General features: G+C 35.6%; 3 protein-coding genes across 5 annotated transcripts; all 3 read left to right on the forward strand.

Annotated features, from left to right (window-relative positions):
- The first annotated feature begins 1402 nt into the window (after positions 1-1402).
- Positions 1403-11384, forward strand: mxe (myxovirus (influenza virus) resistance E). 2 transcript variants are annotated; one of them, XM_058786655.1, is made up of 12 exons: positions 1403-1740; positions 3095-3330; positions 3440-3577; positions 3711-3865; positions 4578-4716; positions 5664-5862; positions 6069-6147; positions 6968-7090; positions 9199-9340; positions 9543-9701; positions 9942-10231; positions 10597-11384. In XM_058786655.1, the coding sequence occupies exons 2-12, from the start codon at positions 3108-3110 to the stop codon at positions 10828-10830; spliced, it is 1881 nt and encodes a 626-aa protein (XP_058642638.1). In that variant the 5' UTR covers positions 1403-1740; positions 3095-3107; the 3' UTR covers positions 10831-11384. The 2 variants fall into 2 exon arrangements, with proteins under 2 accessions (XP_058642638.1, XP_058642639.1); XM_058786656.1 differs by lacking the exons at positions 1403-1740; positions 3095-3330 and having other exon boundaries at positions 3439-3577; positions 3716-3865.
- Positions 11385-12058: 674 nt separating this feature from the next.
- LOC131546769 (interferon-induced GTP-binding protein Mx-like) lies at positions 12059-18673 on the forward strand. Its single transcript, XM_058786654.1, is given in 13 exon segments — positions 12059-12141; positions 12654-12878; positions 14032-14169; positions 14307-14461; positions 15041-15179; positions 15283-15481; positions 15787-15865; positions 16382-16504; positions 16600-16639; positions 16642-16731; positions 17043-17201; positions 17410-17705; positions 18009-18673. Coding segments are annotated over 13 exon segments (1920 nt in total). The 5' UTR covers positions 12059-12098; the 3' UTR covers positions 18243-18673.
- A 73-nt stretch (positions 18674-18746) lies between these two features.
- Positions 18747-21763, forward strand: gatd3 (glutamine amidotransferase class 1 domain containing 3). Of its 2 annotated transcripts, XM_058786658.1 has the most exons (7): positions 18752-18935; positions 19560-19612; positions 19907-20020; positions 20198-20317; positions 20520-20612; positions 20742-20897; positions 21197-21763. In XM_058786658.1, exons 1-7 carry the CDS (start codon positions 18819-18821, stop codon positions 21324-21326), a joined length of 783 nt encoding a protein of 260 aa, XP_058642641.1. In that variant the 5' UTR covers positions 18752-18818; the 3' UTR covers positions 21327-21763. The 2 variants fall into 2 exon arrangements, with proteins under 2 accessions (XP_058642640.1, XP_058642641.1); XM_058786657.1 differs by lacking the exon at positions 21197-21763 and having other exon boundaries at positions 18747-18935; positions 20742-21045.
- Positions 21764-23061: the final 1298 nt, after the last annotated feature.

A 23061-nucleotide genomic window follows, 5' to 3' on the forward strand; every position in this document is an offset into this window, starting at 1 on the left:
CTAAAAATATCATTACAAGCTACTCTGTATTAAAAATAATATAATGGACATGTACTTAAAATAACTGTGTGAGTAATAAAACAAAATAAACGCAAAAAAAAAACGTTTTAAATTCAGAAATATTTTGATTCCCCCCACCCTTTCCTCACAGTGGTTTGGTCCACTGCCTGCTTTCCTCTTTTACCGATACACACGCACTAGTCCGGTCACTCCGGTGGGAGAGAGCAAGTTCCTCAGTAACAGTTAGTTATGTGTAAGTAACTTAGGCTGTCGAGGCTATTTTATTCTCTTTAAACATCGGGTGAAATGATTATTTATCTTTAATACAGATGATGCTGGATCATTAATAAATTAGTCATGACAAAACAATTATGATATCCCATGTTTTTTCTATGAGCGATTATAAGGTTAACAAGCTTAATACCATAGCTTGTCACCCGCTACAACTAACACGGCGATAAGCCTGTGTGTGAACTGATATTAGGCTAATATTGTAGACCTACCGATGTGTTGGGTTTTGCTCAGTATGGGCTTAATGCGGTTGAATATCTAAAGAGACATACTCGGTTTCAGACGAAACCTAAAATACCATGGATGACGCAAAATAATAATTATAATATGACCGTGTGGTGAACCATATGAACCAAACTCATATTTAAACACGGTCTCTATGCTGTGTACACAGCCAAGTACAATTTTGGCTGTATTATTTGTGTCCCCTTCAAAAATTGCTCTTGAGAAATTTTATGTTTATTGTCCCCACCTACCGTTAAATGAAATTTACGCCCCTGGGTTTAGCTTATGAGGCTGTCACGTGATGAACGAACGACTCAAACCTGAAGACTTGTCAGATAAGAGGTGAGCTAATAATAGACAGACCCAGGTAAACAATGAATGAATCTTTTATGTTTCTTATAGCATTAGTTTTGTATTGCGTGTAGTGTGATCAACGTTTGCATAAGTAGTAGATGTGTTAGGGAAGTAGCATGTAACATTTTAATTATATTTTGCTAAAATGAACGAAATGAACGAAATGACTCGAAAAAAGATTAGTTCATTTTGCTGAATGAGACTCAAAGGTCGAGTCAGTAAAATGATCCGAACTTCCCATCACTAATGTACATCGCTAACTTCATCTGACATCTCAACTCTGATTGGTCGTCTTGTTCAAGATCTGGATTTATTTAACCAAATTGCATGCTTTTTTGTGGTTTTCATAATATCTCAGTTATACAACTAATAAAATATTAGAATTATTCACAGAACATGGGCCTATATAGTATAATTCCTGGATTTTGTGGGGCCCCCTGGGCGGTTGGGGGCCCCTAGAATTGTCACTACCTTTCACCCCACTAGCTACGGCCCTGCCTCTGACTGCAGATAAACACGCGCTCGTTTCGGACGCGGCCCGGATCTGCTCTGCGACAGTAGTTCCCGCCCACTGAAACCGGGCCCGGGCTGGATCCGTGTTACAGCACTGAAACGGATGTGACTGTAATACGGGTTTGCCGGTTTGAAAACGGATCCGGCACAGAGTCAACTGCTGTCTGGGTTGTAATAACAACATTTTCTGCTCCACATGAACGGCTTAAAAGGATCAAGTAAACCGAAACTTAAGTGAGAAGGGTGTGAACATTCTCTGGACGTTCTGCAGTTTCAAATGAAATGAAACAGAAACGTATAGTCTATAACACGGCCAGCATTTCAGCGCATCTCACAGCGGTGCAGTAGCTGAACTGAGTGAGTATGCTTCCTTCTCTCTGATGTAGAGAATTTAGACTGAATTACAAAACCCATCTGAAAGTTTTAAGGATAATTTAAAAAAAGTTTCTCTTTCACGCTGAGCACGTTCATGTTAAATTAATTTATAATAATTTATAACAATAATTTAAAATGAATGTAGCACGGCATATTGCTGCAGCAAAATCGCATTAACAAGATTTAGCCTATGGCAAGTCGTTTTAACATTTAATCTATAAACCGTACTAGTGTTTTCATGCTACTAGTAGCCTACTTATTTTTTAGATACTATCTTTTCCATTAAGTAGGCCTACTAGTAGCCAGCTACTGCTTATTCTTTAGCTGCTTATTGTTTAGCTATAGTACCTTTTTAAAAGATAGGCTGCTAGTACTTTCTTACAGAAGTGGAGTAGAAGTAACATGTGTCAGATACATAGACATTTCAGATGTTTTCACGAAGCAACAAACACTTCATTCATTCATTTATGTCGGTTTAATACAGCGTTTAACATTATCCAATATTATTAAAATACCAATAAAGTGGGATCTATATTTTTTATCACTTCAATTTTGATAAATGTGACACAATATAGGATTAAGATTACATCAAATTAAATGAATTGTTGCTGTATTTGTGAGCAATGGAATTAAAGTCGTCCAAAAAACAACAACAAACAAAAATATATGTGAATAGTCCAATCGTGAAATAGCTATGTCAGCTCATGCAGCCGCTCTGGAGAAGCTGTGCAGAATCAGCTCAAAGATTTGGGACTGTCTAAATGCCCACACTTGCAGTCTTTGCACTTGACCACTTGTCTACTTACATGACGTATATTTCTTGTGTTTAGCCCAAGTGTTCAAGTGGGTGTGAAGACTGTAGAGTGTAGAACTCTTCATTACCCGATGGGACACATAAACAGTATGTGTTGTAAAAATGCAAGTGTTTACAGAGCTTTATTTGGATTTTCAATAATTTGCATTTTAAAATAAAATTCTAAATGTCCGTTCAGTAAAATTACACATTTTAATAATTGTAGTGCTCCTAATAAAGTGATAAAAAGCAGTTGCAAATGTTATACAAAATACTCATCTTTGTAGCACTTACTGAGAAACACCACTCTGAGCGATCCTGGAGTGAGATTAGAAATGCAAAAGAGTAACAATGAATGCAGCATAAAAAGAAAAAAAATGACCCCACACTGTAGTGTTTCAGATTTAATAAAACCAAAATCTAAGCATTTGTAAAACAACCTGCTTCTATTCATTTCTTTCCCGCTGATAATGAATCCAGATGTTCAGAAGAACTTTATTTTAAAATAGTTATTAAACTCTGGCTCTTGGTCATATTTTGCAGACAGAATTCAGAAATGTCTGCATCTGGTTCTTCAAAGGGGAGAAATAAAACCAGTGGTCTGAACCAGCATTATGAAGAGAAGGTGCGTCCATGCATCGACCTAGTGGACTCTCTCAGGTCTTTAGGTGTTGAAAAAGACCTGAACCTGCCAACTATTGCTGTCATAGGCGACCAGAGCTCAGGAAAGAGTTCAGTGCTGGAAGCCCTGTCTGGAGTGGCCCTGCCTAGAGGAACAGGTATAAACCCTAATGGCTAGAATACCTAGAAATACCTCCCCCTCCTTCCTTGTCAGTATCGCTCATGTCTCACTATATATATCTGAACTGACCATCTAATGTTAAACAGGTATTGTAACACGATGTCCTCTAGTGCTGAAACTGATGAAGGTTACAAAGGATGCTACCTGGCGAGGATTGTTGTCATATAAGGGCCAAAAAAAAAAACTAAAAGACCCAGCAGATGTAGAAAATGCTGTCTTAAATGGTTTGTGTTATTCCACTTTCAAGTGTATTAATATACAGTTTATTGAGGGCTTTAATGCCATCTAGATTTTATTATAGTTGAATTAACTGTTTTGTCATAGATGGGATGATTATGACATTGTATTGTTTTGTAGCACAGATAGCATTGGCTGGACAGGGTGAAGGGATCAGTCATGAGATGATCACTCTGGAGATCCAGTCCAATGACGTTCCTGACCTCACACTCATCGACTTGCCAGGCATTGCTAGAGTTGCCACTGGAAACCAGCCAAAAGACATAGAGAAACAAGTGAGATACAGTTTTGCATATGCACATGTTTAGAAATGGTTAAGGTACTTAGTAAATTGTGACCCTGGATGACAAAACCAGTCTTAAGTGTCAATTTTTCAAAATTGAGATTTATACATCATCTGAAAGCTGAATAAATAAGCTTTCCAATGATGTATGGTTTGTTAGGATCGGACAATATTTGTCTGAGATACAACTATTTGAAAATCTGGAATCTGAGGGTGCAAAAAAATCTAAATATTGAGAAAATCGCCTTTAAAGTTGTCTAAATGAAGTTCCAATGCATATCACTAATCAAATATTAAGTTTTGATACATTTACGGTAAGAAATTTACAAAATATCTTCATGGAACATGATCTTTACTTAATATCCTAATGATTTTTGGCATAAAAAAAAATTGACCCATACAATGTATTTTTGGCTACTGCTTACAAATATACCCCAGCGAGTTAAGACTGATTTTGTGGTCCAAGGTCACAATTTGTAAATATAATAAATACTAACAATTAGGCAATGTGGTGCAGATGATTAATAAGAGAGCTATATGTCAGTATTACGTAATGGGGATTTAAAATAATAGTATGATTTGGACTGTGCTATTTGTAATGATCAGAATGTGTATTACAATTTAAACCAAAAAGTATTTATTTTATATGACTCTGGTATGAAGTCTATCCCTTCAACATCAGTAATTTTGGTTTGCTGTAACAGATAAAAGATCTCATTGAAAAGTTCATTAAAAGACAAGAGACCATCAGCTTGGTTGTGGTGCCTGCGAACATTGACATCGCCACCACTGAGGCTCTGCAGATGGCCTTCAAAGTTGATTCAACTGGACAAAGGACCCTGGGTAACATTTTAGATAGGCTGCTCACTGAATATGTCAATAAGTATTGTCTGATATTTTATCTTGCTTTGTGACATAATAATACAATAAACAGAGATGCAAACAGGTAAGGGTGAAAAAGGTCGCAGATCGGGGGCATGCTCCACACAGAATTTCTTTTAAAGATATTTGCTTTCTATGCTCATTTGTAGTTACCTTATTACCTTATATGTCCAAAACTGTAATTTCTCCACACACATATGCACACACACACGCACGCAGACACACACACAAAAAAACATTTTTAACATCTTGTTGCAACATTTTACAAAAATCAAGATTGAATATATTTGGTAAAAATCCCATGTTATAAACGATGATGTGCTATACAGGCTTTTAAAGACAATATTGGCTGATTAGACAGCAATGTTGACCTAAAACGCAAAATGTTTGCCCTCTCTCTTCACTGTTCCCACATCTCAGACCTCATAGTTTTTGAAGTAAAGAGTAAAGAAAATAATATGGAGTCAAAACAATGCCACATATATTTGCAATAAAACTTATTGAAACAACCAGGGGCCAGTTGCATAAAATTAGCCACCATGTTAAGACTGTGTCTTAAGAACTTTGACCAACTAGCAGTTGCTAAGGGCTAATCAGTCTTACTTTTCAAATTCAAATAAGATCAATCTACTTTTTCATAACTGAATTAAAAAAAGTTGTGACCAGTCTTGAAGAAGAAAAAAAAGATTAACGTTTTTAAGACTAAACAATTTATGCAAACGTCCCCAACCGTCTTTTTTTACCTTTTGTCAGATTACAAGTACCATTGTAAGACCCCCCCCCCACACCCCATGAAAACACTTTCTCATTGGATCTAAGTAAATCAAATAGGTGACATATCAAAGTGAGTTGTCACTGAAAGGAAAGGAGTTTGCATCTTTAAATAATACAAATCTTTATACCTGCAGGTATTCTGACTAAGCCAGACTTGGTGGACAAAGGCATGGAGGAGATGGTGGTCAAAACAGTCAATAATCAAGTAATACAACTGAAGAAGGGCTACATGATTGTGAAGTGCAGAGGCCAGCAAGACATCAATGAGAAGCTCGATCTGATCAAAGCTCTAGAAAAAGAAAGATGTTTTTTTGATGAACATTCTCATTTCAGGCAAGAAAACATATTTGGTTTTGAGAATTTGCTCAATTCTGTCAGTTCTCTCAGAATGTGTATCACAAACAATGTCTTGTGATAATATGTAGGCAAGAGATAAATGTGATAGTGAGTATTGTTAGTGTTTCACATAAGCTATGCATAATTCTGCAGTAGTCCTAACAACTACTTTGTCACTATTCAAATTCGTTCTTTCCCTTTAGGTCTCTTCTAGAGGATGGACAAGCTACAATACCCCTTCTTGCAGAAAGACTCACAAAAGAATTGGTTCAACACATCACTGTGCGTATGCAAACTTACATGACATACAGCAAAAATATTGACACAGAACAGAGTCTATGACAATAATCAATATAAAATGTATAATAATAACATAAGCTTCGTTTAGACTGTCAGCCCAAATCCGATTTTGTGCATATCCGGATGGAATCAGATTTGAATAACTGACTGTCCACACAGCAAATCGCAACTGTTCGTATCCGATTTGTGTGTCCATAAGCGCTCTTTCGTTTTTACTGAATGTGCATTGGTTTCTATGGTAATACCGTTGCGTTGTTATGACTATGCTAAAAACAACAGTAACAGCAATACAGTTTGCTGTACAGATGTTGTCTTACCATCGTGGTTGGTCTTTTTTTGTTTTTTTTTGTTTGTTGGTCTCTGCTACTTTCATATGTATGTATACATATATGTATACAGGTATGTATACTAGCAGTATATAGTTTTTTTCCGCTTGACTTTCACTTCGCAACGACACAACCTTGTTTCTGCAAAGATGTTCAGCACGTTTTCTGCAAAAACGTCTGACGTGTTTATGTTTTAGGTGGCGTGAGGACGTGAAAAAGCTACATTAAATCCGATCTGACCGTTCAGACTGAAACGGATTTCCAGAAATGCGATTCCAAACCACATACGAATGTAGCTCGAAACGGATTTGCACAAATCGGATTTCATGTAGTTCGTTGCCGTTCAGACTATTTAAATCGAATTTAAATCGGATTTGCACAAAAATCGGATTTGGGCTGACAGTCTGAACGAGGCTTATAGATGTCAGAATAGGACGCAAATTTCTAGATTAAATTTCCATGTATTTTACTTTTAGAAAACGCTGCCTCAGTTACAGAATCAACTGGATGTGAAATTACAGAAGACATCTGAGGATCTTAAGGCACTGGGAGATGGAGTTCCTCTAGATGAAAATGAGCAGAGCAATTTTCTGATCATGGTAAAAATTTTTTTAATTAAATTAAATTTAAAATTCATAACTTCATTATGTTAAGAAAACACACATACACACACACAGTGGTGCAAAAACGGGGTATGCAGTATATGCAGTAAGGGCTCCGCACAGAGGGGGGCGCCATTTTGCCGAAATCATTATGTGAAAATCTTATTTAATAAAACGTCATGAATAATCAAAAGCTTAGTTGTTAAAAATAATGTAATGAAACATTTTTATTCAACGTTTTTTTGCAGTTTTAATGAGTTCAAAAATGTGTTTATTATAAACTTATTAAGATGCGGAACCGCCGTATCTCTGTACGACCACAACAAACGGGAGATTTTTCAGACGCGCACTTCAGCTTGCCCTCAGCACCAGGCGCGGAAAAGGTACAGGTGCCAAATGAGCTTCAGTAGAACAACAGTGAACTGCGGTCTGATGAGATGTTGTTATGTCAGTAAAACAAACTTAACTGTTCTGTCAGAGGTTTTACTGTGCTCACGGCGCAAGCTCTTCACTGTACGCGAATATGAGACGCACGCTCTCACTTCATCATAAATAACCGCACAAGAAACTATACGAGCATACATCGTCAATTGAGTCATGAAATTATCAAAATTGCAATTAAAGCTGCAAAACTGTGCATGCATGTATACATGATGCATCACATTTAAGAAAGTCTCTCAAATGCATGTACTGAAATATTCTGCAATTCGAGATCACAATAGGGCCATTTTTCACATTATTGCAGATGGGGAACTTTTTTTATTTTCCTTTGTACAGAGCTCGATTTAGGTTTGACAAAACTGTTGCAATGAATTCATTTTGACAACTAATAGTGTTAAACAATTTTTTCAGAGTTCATTGATTATATAAAATTCAGTGAAGGTTGACTAAACTTTGAGCTATCTGCATGTCTCATCCATGAATAGGCCTGTGCAATGATGGAGGACAAGCTTTTGGGGTGTTGAGACCCAGAACTAAGCTGACTGAACAATAAATCTATAGTGAGCCCTTTTATTAAAATAAATACCTGGAGGTAATACAAAAATAATACAAAAATGGTCATATTCACTCAATTACCTGATCTAATTCACAACTACACAAATTCTCAATTAAATTTACGTACAAATTAATTGTATTCAGTTGTGTTTTAGGCACTAAAACAGTCCAGTGTAGTCAAAAAGGCTACATTTCTATATTGAAATAATGAAGATTTCTGTGCCACCACAGACTGGCCACCCCTATGAAAACATCCACTACCTAAGAAGGCAAATATCAGTTCATTTATGAGTATCTCAATTGCTCAAAAAAAAAAACAAATACAACAAAAAAAAACATGTTTGTGAATGTGCATTTGATTTACATTTGAGAGAAACTGAGAAGACTGTAAACAATACAAACTAGCCACCTATCACTGAAAATTGCCGTTTTAATTCAAAATAAGCCATCTGTGATTCAAGTAGATCTGATGAGTTGAAAACTCTTGCTACTTCATACTTCAATACAAAACAATGCTGAATTTTCACAAAAAGGAGATTTTTAAATGCTATAATTTTTTCTATTTTATTTTTTTTGTCTAAATATAACTCCATTAGCAAAACTTGTGAAAAGAACCATATTACAAAGTAGAAATGGTAAATGAGACAATAAATGATCTTCTGCTGCCATCTAGTGGTCATAGTGGAAATCATGACATTCATTTTAATAGTAGGCCTATTTGTTTTTCTGCCAGGTGAAATATTGGCAGAACTCTTCAACTTAGTATGGCCACTTTTCCATGAATTATCTCTATCAGTAAAAATGAAAAATGAAAAAAAAAAAAAATGCAGACATTCTTTAAAGTAAATTTTACTTACAGTGTTCTCATTTTATATAAAATGTGCAAAAAATATGAATAACTTTGAGGCCATTGAATAATAGGCCTATATTTAAACTTTTCTGCTGGATTTTATCTTAGGGGCTACTAGAATACAGGGGGGCGCCAACACTGATCTTGCATACCCCTCTGCAAATGTGCAGTTGCGCCCCTGCACACACACACTTATTTTTAGCAATGCTTTTATGTGCCTTTTTTAATTCATAACCGCATTACATTTTGTGCTCTGCAGAAAATTCGTCAGTTCAATGATGCCCTTGAAGGAGTAAAGAGAGCAGAGGAAGATCTAAAAAACTCAGACGTGAGGGTCTTCACCAAAAGCAGGCAGGAATTTGGAAAATGGAAACAAATCCTAGATGACAAAAGCATTAAAAGTGAGTTTATAATAAGAATGTAGCATTATAGCACTAATTCCTTTATACAGGGATGTACTGCAAATATTGGAGGCCCCACCCACAAGTCATGAAATTGTATACTGATGTTTTTTCTTTTTGGTATATGCACTTTGGATTATATTCTTTTGTAGCAGGTATATGACTGTATCCTTCATGATTTTTTTCTGTCTTTTCTCTCTAGCGGAGGAAACCCTCAGAGATGAGGTAGAAGAGTATGTTAGGACTCGCAGAGGAAAGGAGCTTCCTGGATTTGTGAACTATAGAACCTTTGAGAACATTGTCAAGAAGCACATTGAGGAGCTAGAGGAGCCTGCTTTAAAACTGCTCAAAGACGTCACTGGTGAGAGTTTGATGATGGCCGAGAGCATGGTTTAATTGTTTACAGTGCCCTCAATTTATATATTTTCCCTACAATTTTAATGTACAGTATATAAATATAATTTGCTACTACTGTACAAGAAAAATAAAAGCTTTCTTTCAAAAAGAGGATGCATAAAATCAAAGGAAAATATGCATGTATAATGATGCTTTTCACCTACTCTGATTGACTCTTCTGTTTACTTGTCTCCTGTATTTACAGACATCATTCACACCTGTGTGGACCATACCGTTAACTCTCATTTTAATGCCTTCTCTAACCTGTTGAGGGCAGCAAAAGATCCAATTGAAGATTTTCTCGAAGAGCAATTTCAGAAATCTGAAGAGAAAATACGTTCTCAATTCAAGATGGAGAAGATTGTTTACTCTCAAGATGTTCTCTACAGTCACCAGCTAGAAGCTGTAAAAAAAAAAATCTTCGCATCACATTTTCCTTCATTTCTCAGTGCAGATGTACGTGAGATGGCGCAGCATCTCACTGCCTATTTCACGGTAATCGTTTGTTAAATTCATACAATAATATACTGAACTTAGAAGTAATGTTAAAGTGTGAAGTAATCACTATGCCACTAGTGGCACCTAACAGAATTGAAAAAAAGTACAGATTGTTTCCAAATTGTCTTCCAAAAATATTCTTCTTGTCATGTTTACATTTCCTTGTCCCTTCACATTTATGTGGAATAGTAGAGAAAAAAAGAACGCTGAAAGATAAACACAGTATACCTTTAAAGAATAAAGAATGAGTTCATCATTGGATGCAAGGACATTATTTGTGGCAAAGTCTTGTTGTGACAAATACTGACTTTTGTGCAAGTTGTAGTTTTGTGTTTGAATTTGAATGTAATTTATATTTGTAGATTACCCGTGACCGTCTGGCTAACCAAATTCCACTGATAGTCCAGTACCACATGCTGGACCAGTACATCTCTCAGCTTCAGAATGCAATGCTTGCCATGATTGGAAGGAACAATCCAGGAAACCTGCTCCGAGAAGATTCTGGTGTTGCAAATAAAAGGAAAGACCTAAAAGAGCGATTGGAGCGCCTGAAGAATGCAGGCAAAGTCCTGTCCAAATTCGTGCATTCTGCATAATTGTGTGTTGTTGCTGTACCAGTCCGAGAAGCTTCGGAGTCCATTTGCTCAGAATTGTAAGGAGCGTCAGAGTGGGTGGAAAATCCTCATTTATAGTTAGTTTTTCTAAACTCGCTCCTTTAATATGAATACTGTTCCTTTAGTTTAAAGTCAGAAGGAAATCAAAGTTGACCCATTTTATTTATTTATTCTTTTAAATAGCCTACATGTTACTGGTCTAATAGTAAAAACAGTTCATCTGTGAATATATTTTTACATTTTCTTATTATTTGAAAAGCTGTTTTAATCAAAAATAGCCTGTCACAATATGGACAATTGATCATTTCTGTTTGATTCCAACTTTAACAATTATATTAAATTATTGTAATAATAAATCATTTGTCATCATTTCCAGTTATGATGCTGTTCTGTTAAACATTTGTTCCTGGTTTGATTTATATTGTATTTGCCTTTGATTTGTAATGTATTCATGTAAGACATTCATATCTAAGAATGCACTGGTTTAGGTTTATTTGGAAGTACTTGTAATGTTAATAAAACTGATGCTTTCTTTATGCTGCTTACTGTCTTAGACTGTTTTTTAAAATAATAATAATAAAGCTACAGTAGACTAATGGAATTATTTTATTCGGATCATAGTGAAAGTTACAGACAATAGTAGTGCCATTTCAACAGCTGGCTACAAACTGATTTCTAAAAATTAGCTAATTGCGTAATTGCTATTCAAGGTTTTATGATTTATACATGGATTATTGTGGATTTAATTTAATTTACCAAAATAATATTATCTTCTTAGTTATATTTTTATACAAAATTGTTCATTTGCTGTGGGTCACCAAGCAACGTGGAACGGAGTTGATCGAAGGATCGAAGCAAGAGGTGTCGGACTCACCTTCATCATCAGTTTTTATTTTTAAAATAAACATTTCGCTTCCCGCTCGCACTAGAAAACACCATTCCGAGCGATCCTGGTAAAGCTTTTCTCGATTAAGTATACCGTTTTCATTGTATGTACCACCGAATGTCCAATATCCCTGTCGTATTGTTGATTTTTAGATTAAGTGATTTAAGATTTAAGTGTTTATAACACGGTCTGCGTCTACGCAGCGTGCAGTCGATGAATCCAGTGCGTAGGCCTGTACTTCCTTTTGTAACTCAAGTCATCCAATAGTGTGGATGAATAGTTTAAAGATATGACAAGTTTTAGGAAGACTGCAAAACGTTTATTTTGTCGATTGATTGATCAATACTGCTTCCAACCTTAATCAATGCCAAGAAAAGCTGACCGTGAATCGCTCACCGCCCTAAGCGGTAAAATGTGCTGCTGTTGACAGATCTTGATAACAAAATTCGACTAAATAAAACAGAAAAATACTGACTGTATATTTTTGTTTTCACGAGTAAAACAAATCTAAAAGAAAGTCCACTAAAACATTCTTACACTTTTTTTATTTATAGACGTAAATTACGTTGAAGATACACGTAATTTGGCAACATGTTTGAGCAAATTTATTAAATCGAACATTTCGAAGGATTTTTAATGTTCCATTTTTTCCCTCGTGCTTGACAAATCTTGTGTGTGTAAGCATATGGGAACTGAAGGCACTGCCACCTCATGGTTATTCCTGACAACAGCCCAACTTTTAATTCGACACCTGCCAGGGTGATAAATGAATAAATTAGATGGCATACCCGGTTGAAAAAATTGCTTACCACTGCTTTAAACTAGCCTGCTTGCACTATTGCTTGAATAAAACGTTTAACACTCAAAACTATGAATGAAATACTGCTTCTCAGGCGTAATGTGCAGATATTTTTTGCAGACATGTCTCCGCGCGTTTCTTCAAATGGAGGAAATGCAACCAGTGGTCTGAACCAGCATTATGAAGAGAAGGTGCGTCCATGCATCGACCTAGTGGACTCTCTCAGGTCTTTAGGTGTTGAAAAAGACCTGAACCTGCCAACTATTGCTGTCATAGGTGACCAGAGCTCAGGAAAGAGTTCAGTGCTGGAAGCCCTGTCTGGAGTGGCCCTGCCTAGAGGAACAGGTAATACAAACACAAAGCACATTGTTCTTTATCTATCTATCTATCTAGATCATTTCTAAATGAATTCATCCATCGTCTCTCTCTCTCTCTCTCTCTCTCTCTCTCTCAGTATCATACAGTGTCTTCATAGTACAGCACAATAACGTTATATCAGGGGAATGACTTTAAACTCTAATAAATGAAATATCATAGCTCATTATGTTGTCGTCTTTTTTTAAAAAAACATCAGAAGTTGTGCTTGAAACATTTTGAGCGAAAAATGATGAAAACACATGGCGTGAGCATTTTAAATGTGAAATAACAAGACTAAGGTTAGAAAATTTCACAATGTACAATCATACATTAAATATTTTTTATATGAAATATTTAAATATATAGGTTTTCAATTATATACTCACATTTCAATGTCCAAAAATAATATTTTAATCTAAATGATTGCCATTCCAAATTATTGGAAAATATTCCAAATTAGTAAACATGTTAAAAACACCACACACATCTCTCAAAGCACCAAAAGTATGTTAAACTCCGTGCTTATAACCTTGTCAGTGTGTTGGACTACTTGTTTTACCTCTGCGGCTCTGCTGTCATTTTCCTTAAAGCTTCTTTGGTCAATAACACAGTTTCTTCAAGCACAGATGCTGATTAGCCAACTCAGTTGCCAGCAAGAAGCTCCTTTCACCAGTGAGAAACCTTTCGACACACCTCCTACTTTTTGTCATTCCCATACCTTTCTGCACACCCATTTCTCTGACCTGCAGCTATCCCAGTCTCGTTCCTTTGCCTCTCCTGAGTTCATGTCATGTCGAAATCAAACCTGAGATTACTTGAAAACACAATCCATGAGGGTTTTTAGTGAGGAATAAAAGCACACTGTGTCTGTGGCCATCATATCTGCAGTGTTTATCAGGCCTTCATGATCCTAAAATCAAGTTGACAGTTAAAAACAACAGCTGAACATCAGTTCACAAATAAAATATATATGTAATCTACAGTGTCTATCTCTCTATATGAATGTGTGTCTATATTTACAGATGTATGTACTGTTCTTAAAAAGTGTTTGAATTCCTTTACACTTATTTATCATAGAAATTTACATTTGTAGGAAAGTCTTTACAAATAGGCAGCTGACCATCTATTATATTAAACACAGGTATTGTAACCTGATGTCCTCTGGTACTGAAACTGAAGAAGGTTACGAAGAATTCTACCTGGCATGGATTGCTCTCATATAAGGATCAAATAAAGGAACTGAAGCAACCTGCAGAAATGGAGAATGCAGTCTTAAACGGTATGTATTAGTCCACATTGAAGTGTATTATTGTACAGTTTGAGACCTTTAATGCCCTGGTGGTCTTTAGAATGGTTGAATTAACTGTTTTGTCATTGATGGGATGTCATTGATTGTGACATTGTATTGTTTTGTAGCTCAGATAGCATTGGCTGGACAGGGTGAAGGGATCAGTTATGAGATGATCACTCTGGAGATCCAGTCCAATGACGTTCCTGACCTCACACTCATCGACCTGCCAGGCATTGCTAGAGTTGCCACTGGAAACCAGCCAAAAGACATAGAGAAACAAGTACTACGTAATTTGTATATGGAAATGTGCAGAAATGTTTACAGCATTCAAATACTTTGGATAGCAGCTTCATAGACACAGACCTGTAAACATAAATACTAACAGGAATTATGGGTTCTAATTAGTGCTGGCAAATGATTAATCTCGATTAATCGCATACAGAATGAAAGTTTTTGTTTACATAGTATATGTGTGTGCACTGTGTATATTTTATGTATATATAAATACACACACATGCTTGTATATATTTAAGAAAAATGTTATATTTGTATATTAAATATATTTATATATAATATAAATATGAATGTATACATGTAAATAGTTTCAAAATATATACTGATTGTGTGTGTATTGTACACAGTGCACACACATATATTACATACACAAAAATGTTTATTTTGGATGCGGTTAATCATTTGACAGCACTAGTTTTAATATGGTAATGAGAATTTCATATAACATTACAGTTTGGACTGTGCCATTTATAATGTGTCATTAAATTAAAAAAAACTTTATATTGTTTTGTTCAGTAATAAAGTGTATCCCCTCAGCATCAGTAATTTTGGTTTGCTGTAACAGATAAAAGATCTCATTGAAAAGTTCATTAAAAGACAAGAGACCATCAGCTTGGTTTTGGTGCCTGCGAACATTGACATCGCCACCACTGAGGCTCTGCAGATGGCCTTCAAAGTTGATTCAACTGGACAAAGGACCCTGGGTAACATTTTAGATAGGCTGCTCACTGAATGTGTCAATAAGTATTTTCTGATAGTATAGTTTACCTTTCTTTGTGAATTAATGAAACAGGTTTTCATCTTCAGGTATTCTGACTAAGCCAGACTTAGTGGATAAAGGCATGGAGGAGACGGTGGTCAGAACGGTCAATAATCAAGTAATAAAACTGAAAAAGGGCTACATGATTGTGAAGTGCCGAGGCCAACAAGACATCAATGAGAAGCTCGATCTGATCAAAGCTCTAGAAAAAGAAAGACATTTTTTTGATGAACATTCTCATTTCAGGCAAGTCTTTCTTCTTAGAATTGTAACACAAACTATTGAATGTCTGTGGAAGGAAAAACTATAGTGTTATGTAGGCAAAATGTTTGTTAAATATATTCTAGTATAGAGGTCATCATGACATTCATCTCATTTTATAATTTAGTATAACTACTTTTCAGGCTTTTTTGTAAGTTGTTGCTGTTGTTTCGCAATAGCCACACTGTATATTTTATATACACGTTTCACATAACCCACAAATTCAAATGCATGCAGATTGTTATGTTGCAGTCCTTAACTTCCTTGTCAAATGTATCTATTACCTTTAGGTCTCTTCTAGAGGAAGGAAAAGCTACAATACCCGTTCTTGCAGAAAGACTCACAAAAGAATTGGTTGAACACATTACTGTATGTATGCCGAGCAGGGTTGCTTGATTATGGCAAAAACTATAAACACAATTATTTTGTGATTAATTAACATGATTAGAAGTGGGCTATATGACTACAATCTTATGAGTGTTTTATTTTCAAGTATATTTTGCCATTTCCAAATTGTTGATAACAATGAAATTTTACAATTCTCCATACCAGTTTTGATGCCACACCAGAGAGTAATACTAGGCTAACTAATGCAAGTAAAAAGTCCAAAAACAATTATTGAAGACAAGGAAACAGTCAGTAATTCAACATAAATTACAAATAAAAGGACAAATGCAACAGAAAAATGATACAAATGAACTAAAAGTTATAGTGACAGTATAGTATTCAGCCACTTAATTGGAACTTAATCACACAGCAACAGAACAGAGAAAATAACTTAAAACAGAAGAATAAAGTATACAGAATCGGAATAGGATACAGAATCCTAGATTGTTTTTTTTTTCTTTGCTTTCTAATGTTTCAATTACTTGTGTAATTTCCTAGAAAATGCTGCCAGAGTTGCAGAAACAACTTGAGATGAAATTAGAGAAGACGTCTGAGGATTTTAGAGCACTGGGAGATGGAGTTCCTTTTGATGAACAAGAGAAGAGCAATTTTCTGATTACAGTAAAAATCTGAATACATTTACATGTTGTCCCCCATATATTTTTATGTAACCTTTTTCTTTAATCTCATAGCCTGATGACTCTTTTGCTCTACAGAAAATTAGCCAGTTCAGTGATGCCCTCGAAGGAGTAAAGAAGATCTAAGAAACTCAGATATGAGGGTCTTCACCAAAATCAGAAAGGAATTTGCTACATGGAAGCGCGTTCTGGATGACAAAACCATAAGGAGTGAGCTCATAAATTATATAGTATTTATATAGTGTATTGTACCGTTTTAGCATTGATTTAAAACTAAATGATGTTGATTTGGGCAATCAGAATGTGTCTTGTTTTCTCTCCAATGTTAATTTGAATCTACAGTCAACCTTCAAGCATGTGATATTGTTTCCTGAGTTTATGTAGGCCAATTCTGTCCAGTATCAAAATGTTGGTGTGAGCCCTTTGGGTTTAACCCTCTGTGGTGCAGGGGTGTCCAACAGTATATGCTAGTGGTTGTATCATTCTTGATTACTTATGTATCCTACATCTTTTATCTCTAGCGGAGGAAACCCTCAGAGATGAGGTAGAGCAGTATGTTAGGACTCGCAGAGGAAAGGAGCTTCCTGGATTTGTGAGCTATAGAACCTTTGAGAACATTGTCAAGAAACACATTGAGGAGCTAGAGGAGCCTGCTTTAAAACTGCTCAAAGACGTCACTGGTAAAGGGCAGTGTTTCAAGTTTTCAGTGTCCTCATTTTGATTTTGCCTTGAATATTTATGTATGTTAGTTACATACCATGTGTATGTTCAAATAAACAATGAATTTCTTTCTAAAAGATGGAGAAAATCTAGCAAAAAAAAATTAAAATGGTGTGTTTTACCTCCTATATGATTGGCTGCTCTGTTTTCTTTCTCTTTTATTTATAGACATTATTCATTCCTGTGTAAACCGCATTGTTGGCTCTCATTTCAAGGCCTTCTCTCATCTGTTAAGGGCTGCTAAAGAACCAGTTGAAGATTTTCTTGATGATCATTTTCTGAGAGCTGAGGGGAAAATACATTCTCAGTTTAAGATGGAGAGGATTGTGTACTCTCAAGACCATCTCTACAGCAGTCAGCTTGAAACTGTAAAACAAAAACAAAGCCAAACAGTTCTTGGGCATAGGGCGTTCGTCAGTGCAGATGTTCGCGAGATGGCGCAGCATCTCACTGCCTATTTCACGGTAATATTTCGAAACATTTATGCATCTCTCCCTATACAGTATCTAAAGAATTAGGAACCTTTCTTATTTAATCTTTGCGTACCCCCTGTGCTTTTTGCACATACCAGTTGCAACATGTAAAATAATGTTTGCTTACCAAAAATGTATGGATGGCTTTGTCTGACCAGTGCGTCTGTTGAAATGGTTGAACATGTTGAATCTGAGAAGTGACCTACTGTGATCTAGTGACCATCGCTGTTGGTCTGTATCTGTCTATACGGTGTAAATTGGACACAAGTTTAAATATAATGTGTGTATTTCTAGATTACCTCTGACCGAATGGCTAACCAAATTCCACTGATAGTCCAGTACCACATGCTGGACCAGTACATCTCTCAGCTTCAGAATGCAATGCTTGCCATGATTGGAAGGAATAATCCAGGAATCCTGCTCCAAGAAGATTGCACTGTTGCACGTAAAAGGAAAGAACTGAAAGAGAGACTGGGACGCCTGAGGAGTGCAGGGAAAGTCCTGTCCAAATTTGTGCATTCTGCATAATTGTTAAGCTTCTGATGTAGATTTGTGTATTTTTGACATCCCAGAAGTTTAGCTCAGAATTGCAATAGGGTGTTATTTTTCACATGTTTCTCACACAGAAGTTAAGACCGTGTTGGTGCAAATTCCCAACTAACATGTCATGTCCTGGAAACTATCCCACACTCTGTTTTACACTCATAAAAATATAATATAAGAATTCCTGACTGTTCATTTAATGATCTCTAATTTAATATTAATATAAGAGTCACATAACTGCAGTAATAGTAACTAGTAGAGAAAAGGTCACATTTGTTTGAATATTAATATCACAAATTTTCATGTGAGACATTTATATGTAAAAATGCACTGGTTCCGGGAAGTGTTGAGTTAATGCTTTGTTCTTTATAGTTGTTGTTGAAAATAAAAATGTCTAACTGTGAAAGGTTGTTGTGGTAGTCATTAAATAAAACTAATCGTTCACCACATTCACAATGTAGACTGGCACAGTAAACGTTAGGTGGCGGTATGAGTCTATGTTCTTCCATGTGTCAGTGACTCCGAAGAAGACTCTGGTTGTTAAGCGCACTCTCCTCCATCATGTCCCTCCGCACCATGTTTGCGCTGCGCTCTCTGTCGCGTCCTGCGCTCCTCAGATATACCGCTGCTGCTCAGTTTCATGCGTCTTCACACTGCAGTGGCGCAAAAGTCGCTGTTGTAAGTAACATTATTTATGCTGGTGCTGCACATGACTGTCATTGACGCTGTATGTCAAATTACCTAAACATATTTAGTGTCCCATTTTAAAGCAGCCTTGTGTGAAATTAATAGGTTTCATCAACAATTTCTCAATTTTTCTTTTAGAGATTGTTTTAGGTTAGTTTTGACTATGTATTGGAAGTAGTTGTTTGTCAGTTTTGGTAACGTTAGGGTCACGTTCCCCTGATTTTAGTCTGCTCATTTGCATTAAACAGTAAAAATCAGTAACATTTTCATTTTACGTGTACGAGATAATGTAGAGTCACTAGCCGACTGTCATTTTCTCAAAATAAACCCCGACAAGGTAATCAGGAGGAGCGCTGCAATTACAGTTATTAGATTACAGCTGAAGTTATCGTGTAACGGTTGTTTGGTTAATCACTGAACGAGACGCAAGATGGCGCTAGTTGCGTTTGTATGAAGGAAAAGCGAACAACTCGAGTAACGTTACACGGTGACATTAAATTGACCAATCAGTTTTAAGTATTCCAGACAGCCGTTTGATAATTATTTTAATATGTATTGAAACAATGTAACCGGTGTTTTTTATAGCGTTTGTTTCCTGCTCTGTAACTTTATTAGGTGTTGTCAGGATGTGGTGTATATGATGGCACTGAAATCCATGAGGCATCAGCGTGAGTACCATACTAGTTTCTTTCTTGAGTCATTCAGTGGGTACACAACAACCTGTAACTTGATAAAGGACATACATCCAACAAGGAACCAGCTCCAGCATGTTTGACTTTAGGAGTTCTCTACTGTAAATATAAACGCGATTTGTTAGTTTCTATTTATTGATATTAAGAATTTTAAAAACAATGTCATATTTCAGAATTTTCTTCTCAGTGAAACCTAGATATGTGTGCTATTGCTTAAACCTTTTTTATTTTGTGTGAATACTTTGTATTTCTCTATGTTTGTGTATGTAGAATCCTTGTGCATCTAAGTCGGGCAGGTGCAGAGGCTCAGATGTTTGCTCCAGATGTGTCTCAGATGCATGTGATAGACCACGGCAAAGGTCAGCCTGTGGAGAATGAGTCAAGGTGAAGTGTTCTTTAGGAAATTCTGATTTCAGAATGATTACAGTGTCAAAACAGTCCATTATATACCTCTGCAAAACTGTACTCTGTAATGTATTGGTACTTGATGATTTTAGGTGTTATGAAAAATCATGAACATATTAATAATCCATCTTGCTCAACTTTTTTTTATATATATAGGAACGTCTTATCAGAATCAGCACGTATCGCTAGGGGCAACATCACTGACCTGGCAAAACTGAATGTCAGTAATCATGATGCAGTCATCTTTCCTGGTGGTTTTGGTGCAGCTAAAAACCTGTGAGTGATGTGAATTATTGTGATAAATCAGACTTGTGTCTTTTGAAGAAAATATTAAAAGATAAAACCAATACTAAAACCTTTTTGATTAACCTTCTTTGCTTTTAGATACATTTAAATGTGTCACTAACATTTCTGTTTTAGTCTTTACTTCTGTTATCCGTATTTTATCTTCTTTGCTATCTATCTTTACTATCATCAGGTCAACATTTGCTGTTGATGGAAAGGACTGTAAGGTGAACAAGGAAGTTGAGCGAGTTTTAAAGAACTTCCATAATGCAGGAAAGCCAATTGGGTTAGTTATTATATATTACTATGTATATAGACCCATGATTTTGGGTCTTTTATTTTGTTCATTAATCAAATCAGATTTTACGGACATGTTTTCATATAGAGGACTAACAACTTGCCTTCTTGTCACCAGGTTGTGCTGTATATCTCCAGTGCTGGCTGCGAAAGTTCTTCCTGGTGTGGATGTGACGGTGGGTCATGAGGAGGAAGAAGGTGGGAAGTGGCCATATGCTGGTACAACTCAAGCCATCACTGCACTGGGAGCCAAACATACTGTCAAAGAAGTCACCATATCCTACCTGAACAGTCTCTTCTCTTCTCTTCTCTTCTCTTCTCTTCTCTTCTCTTCTCTTCTCTTCTCTTCTCTTCTCTTCTCTTCTCTTCTCTTCTCACTTAAGTCACTTAAAAAGTCAGAATTATAAATTTAACTAACGTCATAGTCATAATTTTGATATAAATATAAATGAAGACATACTAAATCATTATCATGAGATATAATTATGAAATGAAAAGTTTTTCTTTTTCTCTTTTACTTCTCTGTGATAAATGTTTGTGTTTGTCTGAATTACCCTTAACCTTTGACCCTCACGAATCCCATGTGGACAAGAAGAACAAGGTGGTGACCACACCTGCTTTCATGTGTGAAACAAAGTTGCACTTGATTTTTGATGGGATTGGTGCTATGGTGAGAGATGTCCTAAAGCTCAGCGGGAAGTGAAAGTTCAACCAATATATCAGTATTTTCAGGTTCATTGCATAGAGCTCGCCAGTCATATAGGATCTGTATCAGACTGCTTAAAAGATAAAGACTAGGCTATTTCTTGCTGTGATTTGTTGTGATTTGCTGAAATGACTCGACAGACATTACTAATCAAACATATATCTGCCTGACAGTGTTAAATGGTATTTTGGTGAATATACAGCAGAGGGCACTCTCTGTATTTAAAAAAGATAATGTGAATTATATGTAGCTCCATGATTTTCTCAATCTTGAAAACCTTAACTTGCCAAGTAAGATAAACTCACCAGTTGTTTAAAAAAAGAGAACCAGTTAAAAGCTTGACAACTCCTTATGTCATTTAAAGTAGACACAGTCTGTGTTGAAATATGAAGTTTGAAATGATGAATAAAGTGAATATTTTTTCTAAAAATTATAAAATGTTAGTGGGTAGTCATTTATCAGTCTCCATTTAAAATCATTAATATATCATGTAATGGAGTATTTACTGAAAATCTAGATGCTGTAACTGTATGTTCAGAATTGAATTGCCAATGCTTTTTAGATGCCATTTGAATTAATTGAACGTCAAAGATGCATACACAGTTTACCCAAGTTGACACTAGACCACTTTGTTTTTGAAAAGTCAAATTTCTTAAATCAGATTATATTTCATAAATTATATTACAGTCATTATATTTCTAATGTTACTAGCTCGTTAGTATATTTTCAGTAGCAAACAGCCTGTAATTATATTATTTCTCCTTGACTATAGAATGATATTAGTAAAAGAGAAAGACATGTTATAATAGCATACAGTATAATACATTCAACATACTTAAAAAGTTCAAATGATCATGCTAAATTTCTAAAGTGATCCTCTATGGTTACTAAGTCAGGTGGTGGAGGTAGAAGAAGTGTGTCCTGGAAACTGATGAGAGCCAGAAAGACAGTGAGAAAAAGGAAACGGGTATGTTTAGACTAACAGGATTAGTCACATGATTAGCTACAGGCACCGATCATCATATGGCATCACGCAAGGCTACACACACCTCAAAGAGACCTGCAGTCGCCCACACAGACTCATTTCCTGAGCACCCATCCATATCTTATTGAGGTATGACTTTATAGGCAGTGCACATACTTTAATTGTAACTACTTATATTTGGTCATAAAATATCTATAACTTCAGACAAATACATGTAACACTTTTTAACACACTTAAAAATATTTATGTTTGTACTTGTGCTACTAGATTTAAAAATATTTTTTAAAGAAAATATTTACATTTATTTTAATATTAATATTATGAAATAGTGTTAAAATTTAAAATAAGATTTTTGGTAACACTTTAGAATAGGGAACACTTATTCACTATTAACTACGACTTTTCCCTCAATAAATTCCTAATTTGCTGCTTATTAATAGTTAGTAAGGTAGTTGTTAAGTTTAGGTATTGGGTAGGATTAGGGATGTAGAATAAGGCATTAATATGTGCTTAATTAATACTAATAAATGGCTAATATTCTAGTAACATGCATGCTAATAAGCAACTAGTTAAGAGACCCTAAAATAAAGTGTTACCAGGTTTTTCTATTTTAATATATTTTAAAAGGTAATTTATTCTTGTGATGGCAAAACTTAATTTTTCAGCAGACATTACTCCAGTCTTTAGTGTCACATTATCCTTCAGAAAACATTGTAATGTCCGCCGATAATTTTCTTTTTTTGTTGT

Source organism: Onychostoma macrolepis, chromosome 09 (assembly GCF_012432095.1).
Source record: "Onychostoma macrolepis isolate SWU-2019 chromosome 09, ASM1243209v1, whole genome shotgun sequence".
NCBI classification, from domain to species: domain Eukaryota; kingdom Metazoa; phylum Chordata; class Actinopteri; order Cypriniformes; family Cyprinidae; genus Onychostoma; species Onychostoma macrolepis.

Excerpts from the sequence above, each read along its gene's own strand:
- mxe (XM_058786655.1), top strand. The coding sequence starts at position 3,108 with ATGTCTGCATCTGGTTCTTCAAAGGGGAGAAATAAAACCAGTGGTCTG. Across the intron at positions 3,866-4,577 it reads CAAAAGACATAGAGAAACAA|ATAAAAGATCTCATTGAAAA; the intron begins GTGAGATACAGT and ends TTGCTGTAACAG. Across the intron at positions 9,341-9,542 it reads AGATGACAAAAGCATTAAAA|CGGAGGAAACCCTCAGAGAT; the intron begins GTGAGTTTATAA and ends TTTTCTCTCTAG.
- gatd3 (XM_058786657.1), top strand. The coding sequence starts at position 18,819 with ATGTCCCTCCGCACCATGTTTGCGCTGCGCTCTCTGTCGCGTCCTGCG. Across the intron at positions 20,021-20,197 it reads CCTGTGGAGAATGAGTCAAG|GAACGTCTTATCAGAATCAG; the intron begins GTGAAGTGTTCT and ends TTATATATATAG. Across the intron at positions 20,318-20,519 it reads TTTGGTGCAGCTAAAAACCT|GTCAACATTTGCTGTTGATG; the intron begins GTGAGTGATGTG and ends TACTATCATCAG.